The following is a 19,288-nucleotide window of genomic DNA, read 5'->3' as shown; positions in this document are numbered from 1 at the left end:
CAGAATATGACTTTCATTCTGGCTACACAGCATTTCTGTTTCCTATTGCTAGCTCCGGTTGAATAAAATCAATTCAGGAAATTATTGGTGTTAATCAGCCCTTATAGTACCCTATTTGACAACCACTGATAGCCAGGAAAGCTGAATCTTTTAAGTCTGCTGGTCCAAGTTTTTAGGACTCTGAGCCTGCCAGAGGGGAGGGTGGTGAACTGTGTCCTCCTGGGTGAGGTTGCTTCGGATTTCCGAAAGGAGATTGACAAAAAAAAAAGTGAAGAGAAAAGGGAAAGAGGATGAGCAGTCACATGAAGGAGAAAGAAGGGAAAGCATCAGGAGCATGTGAAGAGATAAACTGAACTTTGAGTTTTTTCGTTTTCTTTCCTTCAAATGTAATGTTAAAAAAAAAAAAAACATTGGATATTTGATCTGAAATTAGATGTCTCCTTATACATCATCATACATTAGATGTAACATCGCACTGTTTAACATGTACATTATAATTATAATTTAGAGACTCTACAGTCTAATACTAGGCTGGAAACCATGAAAAATCATACATTTAGGAACTTTTATCAAGTGTGTTTTCTTCTTAATTAATAAGATCATCTGAAACTTTGCATCATGGCATGTGTAAATGTGCGCATGCTTTGCAACCAGTGCTCATTGATGTGTGTTAACTTCTTTACGTGACATTAACAAAGAAAACTGATCAGTTTACTTTACATGTAGGTTGTTGAATTTTATTAAGAGATCATATCTCTGGTGAAAATGAGGTTAAATCCAAAGTGCTCAAATGCGTGAAGTCCCTTTGACTTCAGAAAGTTTACTGTATCATATTTCAATGTATAACGAGGCGTTTCAGTTCTTCAAATAACAAGAGTTTGCATAGGTTAAACACATTGTCACGGCAGATCGAAAATGTTTGTGGCAAAAGCCCACAAGTTGTTTTTTTTGTGTGTATACACGAGGTCATTGTTTAATTAACAGGTTCTCTAACCTTGTTTTAATTGTTTTCTTTATGATTCTGCTTTCACTGTATCTTGAACATTTACAAGCTTTAAAATCATAGATGTTTATAACAAAGATTGTCATCACGCAGGTGATAAATTTATCATTAACTTGTTAATGACTTTAATCTCAGAATTCTCAAAAAAAAAGTCAGAATTGTATTTTTTATTTCTTCAGTGGCCCTGATACTGTTCTGTATTATTCAGACTAAAATAATGGTACGGAAAAGTATTAGGACCACTGAAGAAAAAATAAATAGAATTCTGAGGGAAAAAAAAGTCAGAATTCTGACTTTAATCTCAGAATTTTATTTTTTATGTCTTCAGTGGCCCTAATACTCTTCTGTAGACCAAAATACAAACTTTTACTTACCTTTTTAATGAGTTCAGAGGGAAAGAAGATGATGAACTGTGAGCGAGCTGTGAGAGAAGTCTGTTTCACCTTTTTACAAGTCCACCCCCCCCCCACTGTAATTAACCAACTGTTTAACAGCAGGACTTCTAAAGTGACAATTGCATCAATAAATAAATCAAGGGTTTTTATTGTTGTTTTTAGAGAGAAAAAAGAAAAAATTACACCAACTGATTATTTCTGCTACATGAAATGTCCTTAAGGTCAATTTAAAATAAATTTTAATGATATTTTTTCATCTTGACAGCATGCTCTTATTCATACTAAATGAAAAAGACAAATAATCCCATGGTAGCACCTGCAGATTGCAGGGGAAGACAGAGGAGTAAGGATAAAAAGTAACGCTGCAGTGGCGACCCTAAGAGGCAGTGGGGATTATTACACATCATAAACAGTTGGATGAAAAATAGGAGGCCTCTTAGGGTCACTCCCTCTTTGAATCAAGACTGAGCAGCGACAATGTGAAGAGTTTGCAGTGACCCTGAAGGGACCCCATCTCCACCTCCAGGAGAGAGTGGGTTTATAAAAATGAGACGTTTTCTGTCTGGCAGTGACAAAAGAAAGATATAAAAACAGTAAGACTGTAGAGGAGACCAAAGCATTAATTAGTAGTGCAGATAATCCACAACATATTCAGCTCAGAGCAGCTCAGTCTGTCCTTCTGATGGCTACCTGTGAGGAGGCTGGAAATAAAAACAGCCCTTCTCCAAAAGATGGCTAAAATGACTGCAGCAGCTTCATTTGCTGGACAGGCTTGAAGTCAGTAGATGCCTGAAACCTGCAGGATTTGGAGAAGTCACAAGAGCCCAGCTGCATCATTTCTGTAATGCCAGTGAAGATGGGTATGGAACAGGGACCTATTTGCTGTCTGAAAACACCTGCTCAAAGCTACATTGTGCATTTGTAAATGGAAAGGCTCGTGTTGCTCCTCTCAAATCTGTAACCATCCCCAGAATGGAACTCATTGCCGCAACCATGGCCAGCCGAGTTGATCTGCTCTGCAGGAAGGAGCTGCAAATGGAACTTCTGAAATCTGTGTTTTGGACAGACAATGTTTCTGTACTTAAATACATCAGGAATGAGATTTCAAGGTTTAAGCTCTTCGTGGCAAACTGTGTCTCACAGATTGTAAAGGTTTCATCTTCGGCACAATGGAGATATGTGGACACTGCTAGAACTCCAGGAGATATAGCCTCAAGAGGGGTGAAAGTGGACACCTTTATGAAGGAGGCTATGTGGCTGTCAGGGCCTCAGTATCTTCTACGGTCCGTGAGTGAGTGGCCTACTGACCCAGATTGACAGTGAAGAGTAGGAGGAGCCTCATGAAGAGGTACAGTGTTATTTTTACCTGCCTCGCCATCAGAGCCATTCACATTGAGGTCGCTTCTTTGCTGGATACCGATTCCTCCGCATCAGGTTGAAGAGCATTTTCTTTGTGGACATGGACGACGCATCACACAAATAGACAGAACCCATCCTTTTGCCTCACTAGTGACTGTGGAAGTCACTACAGTATAATTGTGTTTTTTATAAGCAGCCATGTGTTTTAACATGCTACCTCCACCATGTTTAAATTCTATAGTTATTTTAATAATTGTCTGCTCCTCTATGGTAAAGTAGGCTACTGTGCAGGTTTTCTCCATGTGCAGGTTTATGTGAGTTCGCACAGATCAAGACTGGAAAACCTGGGTTGGTAATCAGCTGCGTAGTAACACTTATTGGGATTGCAAACGTCTGGGTAAATCAATCCGGGAATGTTGATCCTGCTTTGTAGCACAGGCCTCTGGTAGCACCATCATACAAACAGGAAGATATGGACACACCTGAGCAGGAGGTGGCAGCAGCACACAAGAAAATGAGTTGATGGGTTGTAGATTTGTAAGCAGAACATTCTTCTTTATTAACTGATTAAGGCAGGAAGGATCTGTAAAAATATACGTGAACAAGTCATTTGGAAAAATGAGAGGCAGAAACATAAATGCACAGATTAAGATATCAGAAAAGCTTAATTTTGCATTATTAGATTATAGGTTAATATCTTGTTTTCAGACATTGGTAAAGCAATTCAGTGGTTCTTCAAAACAATGTGTAGTAATGGCTGGAAAAATCACAGGGACATTCAGCTTTGTTTGAAAAGTTGTAAACCCTTTAAAATGCTTAAGTTTTGTATTAGAGATAATGACGTTGAGCTTGAGCCTGTCTGCTCGAGTCTGTGTCGACCAATGACACGGAAGTGTCGTGAACATTGTTCCAATAGTTGATTGAACATGACAAAAATTAAGTGAACCCACCAACCGAGGCCTTTTTACGTATGTGCTGCATAGCATGTCTCAAACTTTAATTTAATACAACTGTATAAATACAGTAACAATATCCCATTTGCATAAACATCCTTTTCCTCCTACTCTTCCTGTATAAAAACTCCACACTTCAACACTGATTGAAAAAACAATAACTCTGGGTTGAGAACATGTCCTTTACTGAGTCACAGATGAGACAAGGAGCCGAGTATGTGTCTGCAGACCCGGAGACCTACAGATTCAGACCCGCAGATCTGGCCCTGCACATCTAGACCCCTGGTGTTTTTCTTTGTTTGTTTGTTTTTGTTGTTTGTTTGTTTTTGCAACAGTGCCATCTACTGGATGATTGTAAAACCGCAACTGTGTTACTGGAGCAGCAGGTCCTCCAGACCCCAGACAAAAAGTTTTCAGGATGAAATTGTCACGTCGCCGTTGATAGGATTCGGTTTTCCCAGCCGTTCGCGAACGCATCGCCAGTTTTCAGCTTGATTGCTGATGCGCTCCACCTGTGCCAAGCGCTATTTATACTGGTCTATGACATCCCTTCTGGGCCAGATCGTCTCGGGTTCACCCTGCACGTATCCAGCCTCTGTTTCCTGTCTGTTTCCCAGTATTACCTGCCTGCCTGCCTGTCGTCGACCCTGTGTTCCGGTACCTGGATATTCGCCTCTGCCCGCTCCCTTATTGATGCTCAGCCTTGTCTGCCTGCCTGTCCGCCGTCGACATGTATTTACGAACCTGGACTTCTGCCTCTGCCCGCTCCCTGACTGGTAACTCCTGCCTTTTGATTAATTATTCGATTCCCTGGATACTGACCTCTGAATTGCTCTCTGGACCTCGCCTTTAGATCACGGACTTGGCTTTGTCGCTCTGTCAGTGTTCACGGAAGCACCTGCCGCAGCTTTCCATCACCCGGACTCTCTAATAACCGTCAGTACCTGTATTATCCTGCACTTTTGTTATCTGTTCAATAAAACTCCATCACCTATCCCTGTGTTCCTGATAATTTATGAGTCCAATCTCCTGGTACGTGACAGAAATTGTCTGGAAACTGCAACTACTAAATCAGCGTCAAACTCAAAGACCCATTTTTCTCAAAAGTTACACTTTTAACATTTTATAAGAAGTTACAATCTTAAAGTAAACATTACATTTAACCCAATTAAAAATACTTTATTTTATTTAATTGCTCATGAAGCTTCAAATTGATCTATAGAAAATCTATAAAACTACTGATATTACAAACTGGAAAGCAGAAGTCTAATAGTCCCTCTGACACTTATTAAAATATATGTTTGAAACAAAATGTTTTGTCTATCACCTAATAACTACAAAAATCCAAACAGAAATGATCCACTTGTTAAACATGTTGTATGTCGTCAACATACGACCACGACATTTTTAATCTTATGCCCTGACGACCTGTGTGGTGACCACTGACGTGGTCGATGGCTGATATCTGGTCCTGATCTTCACCTCGCGATTCATCTGGCACCAGGCACATACGTAGCACCAACAGAGTGTACAGCAGTCATCACAGCATGAGCCCTGCAGAGGGGGAGAGGAGAAAGAGGAGAGAGGACGATGGGTTAAGTCCAGTAGTCGGTCACTGCTGCTACTATTAGATTGAAAGAATAAAAAAAGATTTTCCCCTCAATTTTATATGACAAAACCATAACACTATATTAATCTAAATATTAAATACAAACTCCTTTAGGCTAAAAAAATAAAATAAAATCCAGCTGCCTATATGTAAAACATGGAAGTGAGTTTATAAATAGGTGCAAATGGTCACACTCCACCCCAAGCTTCACACAATCAGGATTAAAAAAATATACATATATATCTTTACCAAAACCTGATAACACCCACCTAACACATGTTGAGTGCAATGTGAAAGTGCTTAATCTGCATAATTTTTATGTAAAATGATGGCAGTAGACAGGTTTTAACTGGTTCCAGCTTGGCATGTACACAACACTTGGGTCTTATCTTCTCTAAGGATTCTGAGTTAAACAAATAAAGAGGATCAGGAAGAGGGAAAAAAAAAGCAGAAGAAGAGTGAAGACAGGCACCATAACTGTAGAAATTGCGTAAGCTTTTGAAGAAAGACTATATATGAATGTTAAAGGCGTGTCGGGTGGTTGGAAACAACTTAAAACAATGTCTCAAATGATGTCAGCTCGTGCGAGTGTTTTTTTTGTTTGTATTTTGCTACTGGATTTGAAATTCTAATATCGTAACAAACCACAACCCTCCCATCAGCTTCAGGTCTATTATCATTTTTTAATAAGTTGCACATTTTTTTACAGAATTTGGCCTTAAAGCAGTTCTCCTCTGCTTTCACATCCACAACCAGCAAACAGGAAGAGCACACTACCAAAGCTTATTAGCTTTTCACCTTACTACTACAGGTGGCAATACCCACATTGCTTGACATTGTAGTCTGCTTCCTCCATTTGGTTTGCTTTTAGGGAACTAAACACTGCTTTTCTAGGTGGACTATAAATAACTTCATTGCTCCACAGCATTGTGGTTGCAGCCTTAGAGTTGCAGCAGCCTCATCTTTTACCTTCAGTCAATCCGCAAAGCTCATGTCGTACTGAGCTTTGTTAATAAAACAGCCATCAGGAAAGTCTAGATAAAACAATAAAACCCAGTGCATCCATTAATCCATGATCACTGGGTCTTTAGGGGTGCTGAAAAGGGCCAACTTGCCCTTGAAACCAAAACCACATTTAAATGGAGACCTCTCTGTAACAAAAACTAAATGCTGTGCTCTGAGAAGTGCTGTTAGTCCACTTGTTCTTTGCAGTGTTGTGGTGCAGGTTGCTTAAAAAAAGGCAAATCTCACGAGCTTTGGGAGACAGTTAAGGTGATAATACACCGTTATAACGCTGTAAATCAAACCTATGTCTTTATGGCTTCAGGATGTGACTATATGAATTTCTTGGTTGTCTGGTTTTACCATTGCAACTAAATATTTTACATAAATGTAACCAAGCTTGAAGGCTTTACTTGAAATCCCCTGAGCACACAGTATTGAATCTGCTGTTGCTGCTCCCATGTGAGGATATAATATAGTCCCACCTTAAGCAAATACACCTGCAACAGAAACACAGATAAAAGACTAAAACATTTCCATAGGGAATTTATACATTCAATCTTTCCCATGTTTACACTGGCATAATCAGCCTATAGAGAACTAGAACTACAACATTTGCATCTAAGTAGAGGAACTACACTTTGTGGAAATACAGATTACTTTATGAGATTACATACAGTTATCTAAAAAGTAAGAAGCTAGTCAGTCTTTCAGTGTCCAGGAGTTTTCATAGCTATCAGAACAAAAAATAAATGTCATCTGGTTCTCGCCAGATCTTAAATTTAGGTTGATAAAATCTCAGATAAACAGCAAAACATAACATCTATGTGTGTGATTGTTAAATTAAGCAGAAGTGTTGAAATTTTAAAGTTTCTCTTTGAAACTTTAACTGCACTTACTCACAGTCTTTCCTGTTCTGTAGAAAACAGGATGTGGCTGTTACTCCTCTTCACGATAAGGTTGCTGTGTTTTTCCATTCTGACTGACTTGCTTTACTGATTCATGTGATTTGCATTATCCGCTTAATAAAAAGGCTGTGCTGGGGTTGAGACTTAGGAGTTTACACCAGATACTCTCTGAGTGCTGAACCACTGTCTCTCGCCATCGCGATGTTGAAAACCTCACACTGAGTTCGTTGTGTCTTATTTCATGATAGAAAAATAGCTATCAGTGATAACATGATGCCAAGGAGGAAAGACATCAGCAATGACTCTGGAGAAGTAATTGTTGCCGCTCATCAGTCTGTGAAGGGTAATAAGGCCATTTCCCATACAATGTTCAGAGAAATGGCAGAAAAAAAACACAGTTACATCACAGACTCAGATTATTAACGTTCAAAATAGTATATTTATAAAAAAGACTGAGCAAGTTTAGCTTGTCAGGCGCAAACCTTGTTTTTTAAAAGCTGCATCTGAACAAAACATCATATTTCTGTAACAATGGGCAACAAGCGTTCTTACCTTTACCGAACAAATCCTACAGATAACTTTTACGAACATTTGAGTGCCAACAACAAAGTCAGTTTTTGTGTTATTTTCTGCTACAAACTCAGTCAACCACAAAGATTAATGAGTGGATTAAAAAAGTTGGGGCTGTGATTGGTATCACCCCTGATTCTCTGGACGTCATACTGGGTAAGAAAATCAGTTCTAGACTGAGAAGAACTATTTTATTTCTAGAAAGCCATCCTCTACACAACGTTTTTAATAGTTTTAAAAGCTCTTTTACTGAATGTCTTGTTATTCCTCAGTGCTCTGCTGAACTACTTCTACTTGCAGCTGTCAGATTTTTATGGTAAATGGTCAGTATTTATATACCGCTTTCTGTACCTGGAATGATACCTAAAGCACTTTACATTATACATCACATTCACACACACATTCACACACTGATGGTGGAAGATGCCATGCAAGGTGCTAACCACCACCCATGTTTACATTGTGTCTTGTGGTGTCTTGCTCAGGGACACCTCGACATGAGCTCAACAGGCTGAGGATCGAACCGACAACCCTCAGGCTACAAGACGACCACCCTACCCACTGAACCACGCCGCATTGAACATTTGTCATTTTTGTATTGATCCATGTTTTTAGTATCTTTATTTTCTCTGAGCTTATTGTTAAGCTCCTTTTTTACAGTTTCTGTGTTTGTGTCTGAATGTGTGTAATGTTTGGTGGCAAGCAGGCTTGGGGGAATAATAAAGCTAATCTATCTATCTACATCAACAAATGTACAACAGAATGGCTGAAACAAAAGAAGTCAAGGTGCTGCAGTGACCGAGTCAAAGTCCAGACCTCAACTTTGTGAAACGTTGAGGTAGAAGATGTAACCTACATGAGCATCAACAACCTTCAATGTAAACTGAAGCAATATTGTAAAGAAGAGTGGGGCTAAAATTCATCCACATTGATAAAAGAGATTGATAACATCACCCAAAAAATAACGTTAAGTTATTGCTGCTAAAGGTTTTACAAGATAAATAAATTATGGAAATGTATTTGGCTTTTCAAACACTGCTTCTGCACTTTGGATTAATTTAATTCTTGTCCAGTCTATTATTTTAAAGTGCCAAAAGTGAAATCATTTATTTTAAATTATCTACTCAGCAAATATTTTGATGATTTCAGAATTTCAAAAAGACTCAGTTTGTCTAAAAAATAGATTGCATTAGATGCATCTTAGAAGGGTCACTCGGACTTAAAGTCAACACACTCAATGTGAAATCCTGGGATTGGACTTTGGATCAATACACAGATTCAAAGACATTTTAACATGTGTCCCAACTCCCATGCATTTTCTGGACTTACAGGGATGCCGTGGCGCTCTCTGATGGAGGAGCGGAGTACGCAGGACACCACACAGCAGACATCTAGGAGGGGCATGCAGCAGCACCAGCCATGTCTACCGGCTGTCTCACACTGCATGCAGGGGAAACACCAATAACCACAGCAACCTGGTAGGCACAAGAAGATTATTCAGCTTGGGGGTTCAAAATGAAAGAGGCTGCAACCTTCTTCTCTCTCTCGCTCTTTTTTTTTTTTTTTTTTTTTTCCTACATTGTATAGAAATAAGTAGTGCCAGGCGATATATCAGATATACTCGATGTATTCCGAGATGTTTTACATGCGATATATAAAATGTTTATATATATATCAAGTACAAACATGACACGACAGCGTTTAAAGCGTCTCCATGTGATTTTCTTTGTAGTTTAGCTTCTCTCACTCACAGCCCACTGCCCCGCCCATCCAGAAAACTTACCTGTGCGCATGCACGTTGTTTCAGGGGAAACATGAAAGAAGCATGCAGCTAGCTAGCTAGCTAGCAAGCTAGTCTACGATCATTAAGAGATGGAAGCTGAATGCAAGACGTCTATTTTAGCCAATGATAAATGACAACAATGGGGAAGGTTGGCACAGTTAAAATGATGGTTCTATCTAAAGTAAACTACCTGTTTTCAATAATACCCACTAAACCACTAAACTCCAGCTGGCTTAAGTCACCGGACTCACATATATCTAAATTTTTATGGAAAAACAAGCCATCACGTATCAGTCTAAAAACTTTACAACAGACTAAAGATAGAGGTGGATTGGAGCTACCCAACTTTTATCACTTTTTCTTAGCTAACAAGCTGCAGTATATCTCCAAATGGCTTAAACCTAGCAGTCTGGATAAACCATGGCTAGATGTAGAGCAAGCATTATGTGAGAATCTGGTTATCTCTGACCTGCCATTCATCAGCTCAACCATCAAAACACATAATTGTTTTAAAAGCATCAATATCAGTTCCTCTTTAGTGGCTTGGTGGGATTTTCTAAAAATAACCAAATCCTCACTTTTTTCATGTAAGTTTACACCCCTCTGGAACAACCCTGACATCCTGCAAAACAAAAAGCTTATCAATTTCACTCAATGGAAAAATAAAGGAATAAAACAGTTAGAACATATAATAGAAAAAGGAAACTACTTCTCATTTAATATTCTCACTTCACAATATGGAATCACTAGCAAAATTTTTTAGAATATCACCAGCTTAAATCTATTATATGTAAAAAAATATACCATTAATCAATTAAACTTACAGCTACCTATTAGGGTGGCAGAATTCATGAATCTCAATGCCCCAAAGCTATTATCAAAAACATATAGACTATTATCTAAACTAGAAGACTCAATCTGTCTTCCAACTTCAAAATGGGAGGGTGACTTATCCAGTAACTTTAATAAAGATAAATGGTCACAAATATGTTTAAACACCTTTAAAATGACTAAGAATTCAAATATGCAACTGATACAATTCAAAATTCTGCATAGAACTCATTATACAGTACAAAGGATGTTTAGGATGGGTCTGTCACAATCAAACATCTGCACACACTGCAATGAAAACACACCTGACAACTATCTCCATGCCTTGTGGTCCTGCACACCTGTCCACAGGTTCTGGCTTCAGGTATGTGTGGACATGTCAACATGGTTTAAATGTAATATTCCTGCAAACCCCACACTGTGTCTACTAGGTGACTTGGGTGACATTAATATGGCAATTAACTCTGCACACATGATACGCACAGCATTATGCATCGCAAAGAAAATTATCTTTGTGAACTGGAAAACCAAAAATAATCTGTGTATTCAGCAGTTTAGGAATCTCTTAGTAGAAAACATCAGTAGTAAGACAATGTCTGCCTCCTCAAAGAACCATTTAGCTGAATCTCATTCCCTCTGGTCCCCTGTGCTTAGCTCCATCACTTAGTGTAGGTGTAGGACTGTGACCTCGTTGCTTTGGGGGTTGGAAAATGGCCGGGAGTGACTGGTGGTTGCGGGTTCTTTGTGGTTTCCCGTGGTGCGGGACCGGGCTGCTCTGCGATGGGGGTGGCTCTGGGTCTGGCCCTGCTGGGGGCTGTGGGGGCCAGAGGTTGGAGTTGCCTCTTGGCAGGGGGTGAGGCCACTGGTGGTGCCTGGGTTGGTGGGCGTCGGTCCTGGGCTGGGCGGCTGGGCTATTCCGGGGCGGGCTGGGCTCTGATGCCTGGGGGTGGTCCCCCTCCCTCCGAGGTGGTGGGGTCCGTACGTGCTGACATATGCCAGGTGGTTGTCTGGGGGGGCCTGGTCCTCCTAGGCATGGTGCGAGCCCTCTGCCTTTGGGGGGTGGGGTGGCCGCCTCTGGGCTCCTGGGGTCCTGGGCCCTTTGCTTGGGCAGCTCTGGGTGGCCGGTCCCTGGGGGGGCCGGTGGGTGCCGATCTTGGCCCACTGGGACCTGTGCCCCAAGACAGTGGGAGGCTCTCGCTGGGCTCTCCACTGCCGCCCTTCAGGTGGGGCTGGAGTCGTCTTCGTGGTGGGGTAGCCGGGGCTGCTGCTGAGGGCCCTCCGTAGAGGCGTGGTCACATTTGCACGATCTCACTCACCACTCTTCATCACTTCATCATTTTTCCTGTGAGTTAGTATCTGGTCGCTGTTATGCTATTTTCATGATATGTCTTTTTGATTTGGTTATTATTTAAAAACTCTTAATGACTAGCAGCTCTGTTTTTGTTTTTGTTTTTTTGTTTATTTTGTGTGTTTGTTTTTGTTTTTTGTAAAAGTTGTAGGAAATTTTCTGGTGTGTTCATGTACAAGTGTAACAGTTTGTTGTCTGGTGATGGTGTGGATTGAAGGGTCATTTCCTTCTGTCTGTGATGTTTTTGTCTCCTTTCTTCTTTCCCTTTTGCATCTTTTTGTGATTTTCCATCTTTTTCTGTCCTCTCTGGTCAGGTCCAGCAAGATTACATTGATTCCATGATTCAAAGTAACTAAATAAATTTATTAATCAGATTATCAAGAGAAGCCTCACTCCTGATGCTGGACAGGACAGGTTAAAAATAAATAAATAAATAAATGACAACAATGAGGGGAGACTGATTGTTCGAATTTCCTGATGGACATGAGGTTCTTAGTAGACCAGAGCAGGAAACTCCTCCACCTGCTTCTCTGCCTCCCGCTGCTCTTATTACAAAATAAGAGCTAATCTTAAACCAGATATTTTTGCCTGTGTTGCAGGTGATGCAACTATTTCCAACGTGCTCTCTGCTGATGTGAGTGAAGCTCATCTGTGTGCGCATGCTGTCTAGCATCTATAGACATAATGTAATTACATGTCAACATAAGATAAATAAAACCAGGCTGTTTAATTTTTATAATAAAATGACTAAATATAAACCTTTTCTAGAGGAAAGAGGATCTTAGATTACTTCTGTTGTGATCTCTTACAAAATTAAAATAACCTAAATAATAACACTTTAATATAAAATAATTGAATGAACAAATATATCAGATATTGAGTATTTATAGAAAATAAAATAAACCTAATCTTCTAGGGTTGGTGGCAGTTGTTGGGACGTTGGAGCACGCTCGGGGAAACTGGATTTTTATTAAATGCTTCAGTGCAGCTCCATAGTACAAAATAAAAAGTTTGTTTGTTTGTTACTTAAATCCAACTATTGTCTTTTTATGCACCATAACATTGAATTCAATACTCACAGTGTTTTAGAGGAGATTTCAAAACATCAGGATGTATATCGTGTATCGGGATAAAGAGAAAAAATATCGGGATATCAGTTTTAGGCCAATAAATCTCCCAGCCCTAAAATGAAGTTGGTTCTTTCTTCTGATGACCACAATATAACTTTGTCTTCAGTGGAGAAGCCCAAATAACCCACTGTATTCTACCTGCTCAGTACAAACAATGAGCATGCAGCAGAGTATTTATCTGCATGTTTTTATGTCTTCCATGGAGCTGCCATTACTGCAGTATCTCCACTCTGATCTCAGGTTTTTAACTGAGTGTAGAGGAGACCCTCCTCTTAAGGGTATTAGGGTGTGTGTTCACTCTTTGGTTGAAACGTGCTGGCAAGGTGTTGGAGAACTCTGTGACAATATTTGGACACCAAATTTCCATTTTAGCCACTGTTTTTAAGAGTTTTTTGAATGTTACCAACTATTTTAAATCTCCCCACATTCTTAATTATAATTAAGATCACATTCAAACACCTAACTGAGCTCAAATGATGTTGGATCCTGACATTGAACTAATAATCAACTGATGGATGTTATGCTATGTTTATGCTCTTGGCTATTTGCCAATTCTTAGTCAAGAGACGAGTAAATTTACTCCCGTCATAATCTCAAATTCAAACATTTTTTTTCATTTACTGTATGCCTTTATCTCTAACCACTTACAAGTTACATTCTTTTGAACTCTAAATGTCTCAACATCCAGTATCTTGAAGTGGCATATCTTCTCTATGATCAAATAAAAAGCATGCAAAAACATATACTTTTTTTTTTCCTGAGGTGCTTCACTTACAGGTGCCCATATCAGAGCAGCAGTCGCAGAGGCCGGTGCTCCATCTTCCAGGACCTTGACTGGTGGTGACTGACACCATCTGGACTGACTGATGGACAGGCATGCTCGGAGGATATGGAGCATACGGAGCAGCCGGAGCATACGGAGCAGCCGGAGCATACGGAGCAGCCGGAGCATACGGAGCATATGGAGCATACGGAGCATACGGAGCAGATGGAGCAGATGGAGCAGATGGAGCAGACGTGACAACTGTGGAACTGGAGCTTATCATGGTAATTAGCAGGCGAAAGGCAGGCTACACCCTGGACAGATCACCAGCCCACTGCAGGACCAACACAGAGAGACAAACATGAGGACACGATGCTAACCATCATATCAAGTTACAATATATATATTCATCTATCCATTCAGACCTAGACAGGTAGTGTGTGCTAAAATGCATATTTTAATTGTGTATGGTCATACGCCATTTTAAGTAGGTCATATAGTAGCTATAGTCATTGTTAGTGTTAACATCTTTTGGTTATGTGGTTTTTCAGTGAGCAGGACTTGTAAAGGTTGGAACTTATGAAATAAACCATCAAACGAGGCATGTATGTACCAAAGATAATGATGTCCCTAAATAGGTTCATAATAATAATAATAATAATAAATCTTTATTTGTATAGCACTTTTAAAAACAGAGTTTACAAAGTGCTGAACATCACACAGCAAAGAAAACAATTACAAGACACATACAAGAGTACAGCATGAAAATAAAATATTATAATATTATAAATAGGCCAATTGATAAAAGTGCATTTTAAGAAGTGATTTAAAAGATGATACTGATGGTGCCAGCCTTATCTCCTCAGGCAGGCCATTCCAGAGTCGAGGGGCCCGGACAGAAAAAGCTCGGTCACCTTTGGTCTTAAGTTTCGGCCCCGGAACAGCCAAAAGAGACCTGCCTGAGGATCTAAGGCTGCGTGGAGGATCGTAGGGTGTCAGTAAGTCCGTAATGTAGCTGGGTGCCACCCTAAACGAGCTTCAAAAGTAATCAGTAAAACCTTAAAATCAACCCTAAAACGCACAGGGAGCCAGTGCAGCGAGGCTAAAACAGGGGTAATATGTTGTCTTATATTGCCACCAATGAGAAGCCTAGCTGCTGCGTTTTGAACAAGTTGGAGGCGAGAGAAGGATTTATTTTCGAGACCGGAGAGGAGGGAGTTGCAGTAATCAAGTCTGGAGAAGATGAGTGCATTGATGACTTTTTCTAGATCAGGTCGGGAGAGCACAGGTTTGATTTTACTGATTGTGCCAGGTGAAGGAAACAGGACTGGATGACTTTATTAATGTGAAGGTGAAAATTAAAACTGGAATCAAATATAGGTTTCTGGCAGATGGTGTGATGTTAGTGGAAAGAGGACCAAGACTGTCTACAATATGGGCGGTGGAGTGAGGAGGGTTGATTAAGATAATTTCAGATTTAGAACTGTTGAGCTGAAGAAAGTTTTGTGCCATCCAACTGTTCACATCGTTGAAACACTCTAACACAGCAGCTAGGCTTCCAGTGTCCCCTGGTCTCAGCTGAAGGTAAATCTGTGTGTCATCCGCATAATAGTGGAAGGACACGTTATGTCGGGCTATAACGTGTCCTAGAGGGGGCATATAAAGTGAAAACAGAATGGGACCTAAAATAGAGCCCTGCGGTACACCACAGGCAATGTGGGCAGAGGAGGAAGTATAATTACCTATGGTGACCGCAAAGGTTCTATCTAAAAGATAAGAGTAAAACCAATCAAGTGCAGTGTCTGTGATGCCAACCCAGGTTTTAAGACGATTGATTAAAATAGCATGATCAACAGTGTCAAATGCAGCACTCGAATCTAAAAGAATTAAAATGATGCTCTCTCGTCTATCTGAGGCTAAAAGAATGTCATTAGAGACTTTGAGGAGAGCTGTTTCAGTGCTGTGTTTGTTTCTCAAAGATGTCATTTTCACTTATAAAACCTAAAATCTGATTAGAAACAACTTTCTCTAAAAAGTAAAATGATTAAAACACTCGGGAAATTCTCTACTTATGGTGATGGTGTGACTCGGAGCAGTTATTTGATTTCTTATGTCATTAGACTTTTTAACAAAGTGATTTAAAAACAGTTCTCACATTTCTGTGGAAGCATCATTAAAATGACAGGGCTTAGGGTTGCTGATTGAGTCTAAAACCTTAATGTTACGTCCCACGTCTAGGGAAAGAAGGGCGCAACACATGGGTGGACTTTACTGTCATGAACGAAGCCAAAACAAAAGTACTAGGTAACACGTCTCAAACGGTGTTGGGGTTAGCAGAACTGCTGAAAATAACAAACAAAACGTAAAAAAAAAAAGGAAGCCCTCCACACAACAACAAGAATGGGCTTAAATCAGAGTCCTAGTTGCCTTTCGCAGGTAATATAAACAAAAGAAAACGCAGTAGTTCCAATAAACTAAAGAAAGTGGGTAATCTAAACCCAAATATACTTTGTCCTATTCTAGCCAACACTTTATAATAACACAAAAATGTACAACTCCAGTACAAGTAAGGGGGAAACTTAAAGAGCAGCCTCTAAGGCTGAGGATCCAAAAAAACCCTAGTCAGGAAGCACACAGTCAGGACGAAAACCTGCCCAAAATCACACTCTAATCACTACTACAATTATCTCGACTACACCACCAACAGACCACACAATCCCAAACACTAAACCATCTCTAAACCACAAAACGGAGGGGGAGAAACCATTCGTGCCAAACAGCTTCTCCCCTGAACTGATTTCCATGGCAGTCTTTTATTTCCGGGTGGCGGGCAGGGTGCAGCATGATTGGTTGAGGCTTGACCAACCCAAGGGGAGGAGACGAAGGTGTGCCAGGCTTAGCCACTCAGAAGCTTGGATCCGCAGCTGGTGTTTGCATGCCAGAGGAGCCACAGGTGACAGCAATAAGTGGAGTCCGTAACACTTAAATAAAACTCTAGGATTGGATTGATTTTGTGTAATAATGTTAGAATTAAAAGCTGTCCTCGCTTCTTTGACTGCTTGTTGATAGGATTTAAGACTTTCTTTCCAAGTGATATAAAATACATTTAGCCTGGACTTTTTCCATCTTCTCTCATTTTGCCTACAAATCCCTTTCAACAATTGGGTGTGTTCATTGAGCCAAGGTTGGGAAATTAAGTTAGGCTTTCTTTCTTTAAAAGGAGCAACAATATTTAAAATGGAGTTTGAGACTTTTAGCTCTTCCAGGCTAAAATCTGTATTAAGAGCAGTCGAGGAGGCTGAGGTAAAAAGTTGAGAAAACCTAGAGGCACAGGATGAGTTAAAAACACGAGATCGGAAAGGTAAACCCTGGGAAATAGATTTATGAGATAAAATGACATTAAATAAAACAGCTTTGTGATCAGACACACAGATATCCTTAGTAGAGAAATTTCCCGGGCTGAGACCAGAGGATAAAACCAAGTCCAGTGTATGGCCCTTGGAGTGAGTGGGAAAGTGAACTGCTTGCATTAAATTAAAAGAGTCAATAATTTCAATGAAATCAGAGGTAAAAGATTGCAAAGGGCAACAGACGTGAATATTAAAATCACCAAGAATCAACACTTTGTTGTAAAGGGCCATACACTGGGACAGCAAGTCAGAGAATTCTTGAATAAAAGCATTATTAGGTTTCGGGGGTCTATAAATAACTAAAACAAACACAGGCTCTTTACATGATATGATAAAGCACAGATGCTCAAATGAGCTAAAACGGTTGTAAGTACCAGGAGTACATTTAAAGTTGTTCTTAAAAATGGCAGCAACCCCCCCTTTTTCCAGACAGTCTTGGTTGATGAAGGAATGAGTAGTCAGGGGGGGTTGCTTCAATGAGTGGTGTGCAGTCTCCTTGATTTAGCCAAGTTTCTGTTAAAATCAAAAAGTCCAGGTGATTGCTAGTAATAAAATCGTGGCAAATGAATGTTTTATTGATCATGGATCTAATATTTAAAAGTCCAAAATTTATTGGAGTGGAGCACAAAGCAGAGGATGACGAGGGACAGAGAGGAACAGTGATAAGGCAAGGAGGAGAAGATTCTCTGGGGATGAACTGCCTGTAAGGGCGCAAGTTGGAAATGACAGCGATACTGTGTTGAAGGGTGCTGCATGGGGAACTGGATTGCAGGGGTACCGATGAGGGGGGAGGAGGTGAAGTGGGAGCCGAGGGGGTTACCAGTCAGTTTTGATTATGAGTCTGAACAGCATGGATGATGTTGTAAGTTAAGAACCGGTTCTCTAGAGGATTTAGGTGGAGACCATCTGCCCTGAAGAAGGCTGAGCGAGTCCAGAAGAGACTAAAGTTGTCAATAAAACCAAAGTTATGAGCAGAAGAGGTGTGCTGGAGCCATGAGTGGAGCGATAAAATCCTGCTAAAACGGCCCACCCCATGACCCAGCGTGGGAATCTGACCAGAGATAAAAACAGACTTGCCACAGGCTGATAAAATCTCAAAGAGGTTCTTAAAGTCAGACTCTTGGCATATAGTATCATTAGGCCCTACGTGGATAATCACCCTGTTGATAGTTGGGGTGCTGCCCGCAGTAGCCCCGGTAGTTTATCCAGCAAAGTGTGCACAGTGGCTCCGGGAAAACTACAAGGGGAAGCATTAAAAAATCTACAGTACCGTATTCTGGAGTCGCCCATTAGCAGTGTTGTGGGTGAGAACAGGGGCCGTGGCAGAGGGGAGAGATGCCATGACGAGTCCGAAGACCCAGACAGTGGAGGCGAAGAAGGTGGAAAAGGTGGCTGCTGGATGGCTGGGGCTGTGGCGTCTTGATCAGGGCTCCCGAGGCCGGTGCCAGTGGCGAAGTTGCAGGGCAGAGCAGGGGATCGTTGCAGTGAAGGGCCAGCGACTGCGGTGTTAGCGGAGCTCACAGGACGGCTTCCCGCTGTATTGAAGCGAGAGAACCCTCCAGAGCGCCTGATGACAGCCTCCTTTTCCAGTCTACGGCGAGAGGAGGAAGCCGCTGCCCGAGCTGGGTCTAGCTGCCTCTGTCCTCCGGTCTGAGTTGTCCGGACACCACTGGCCCATTGTGGTGGGGACGGGTCCAGCGTGTCGGCCACTGGAGCCTGGGTGCCGTCGGTCTGGGATGGAGGGCTCAGGATCTTTGACACAGGAACGGCAGGACGAGCCGAGGCTTCATCCGTCAAGACGGTGAAGCGGTTGGAAAGGCTTAAACCTTCTCAGCTCTTTCTTTTCCCATGGACTACAACTTCAGCCCAGGAGGGTTGGTTTCTAGTGGTAGAGCAGGATAAAGGTCGGGGACAAGAAAGAGGGTCCCATACAACAGTGTCCTGGAGTGCGGAGACGGAGGTAATATGCTGTGATTGTTTAAAGGCGATGTCCATGACTTGTGAGAGAAGGGTGTCTTTCTGTCTGAGTTCATCTGAAAGTCGTTTGATGTCTTCCTTTAAGTCGGCAATAGTTTTATTTCATTTCAGGCGGTAGATTTGTTCCTCAGTGTGCATGTCAGCTAAAACAAACGGGCTAGCAAGCTAGCAAACCGACCAACTGGGTAGGCAATCAGCGCGCGATAGACTGGATTAAAGACGTACATAGTCAGCAGAAAGTTAAAAC

General features: G+C 41.0%; 2 protein-coding genes across 3 annotated transcripts in view; both read right to left on the bottom strand.

Moving 5' to 3' along the window:
* LOC121639404 (placenta-specific gene 8 protein-like) overlaps positions 1-19,288 on the bottom strand; it is a 63,553-nt gene that overhangs the window by 43,013 nt on the left and 1,252 nt on the right. The window contains exon 2 of the mRNA XM_041984611.1: positions 111-232. The gene's annotated coding sequence lies outside the window, so the exon portion shown is untranslated. The remainder of the gene's footprint in view (positions 1-110; positions 233-19,288) is intronic.
* LOC121639406 (cornifelin homolog B-like) overlaps positions 3,716-19,288 on the bottom strand; it is a 31,504-nt gene continuing 15,931 nt past the window's right edge. For both annotated transcript variants that reach the window (XM_041984615.1, XM_041984614.1), the window contains exons 2-4: positions 13,667-13,988; positions 9,129-9,274; positions 3,716-5,264 (exon numbers count right to left, since the gene is read on the bottom strand). In XM_041984615.1, coding sequence (XP_041840549.1) covers positions 5,124-5,264; positions 9,129-9,274; positions 13,667-13,937 — 558 coding nt within the window. In that variant the 5' untranslated portion in view covers positions 13,938-13,988 and the 3' untranslated portion in view covers positions 3,716-5,123. The remainder of the gene's footprint in view (positions 5,265-9,128; positions 9,275-13,666; positions 13,989-19,288) is intronic.

Source organism: Melanotaenia boesemani, chromosome 5, assembly GCF_017639745.1.
Source record: "Melanotaenia boesemani isolate fMelBoe1 chromosome 5, fMelBoe1.pri, whole genome shotgun sequence".
Classification (NCBI taxonomy): Eukaryota; Metazoa; Chordata; class Actinopteri; order Atheriniformes; family Melanotaeniidae; genus Melanotaenia; species Melanotaenia boesemani.
The sequence above is the reverse complement of the archived record's forward strand: the minus strand, read 5'-3'. Positions and strand labels throughout refer to the sequence as shown.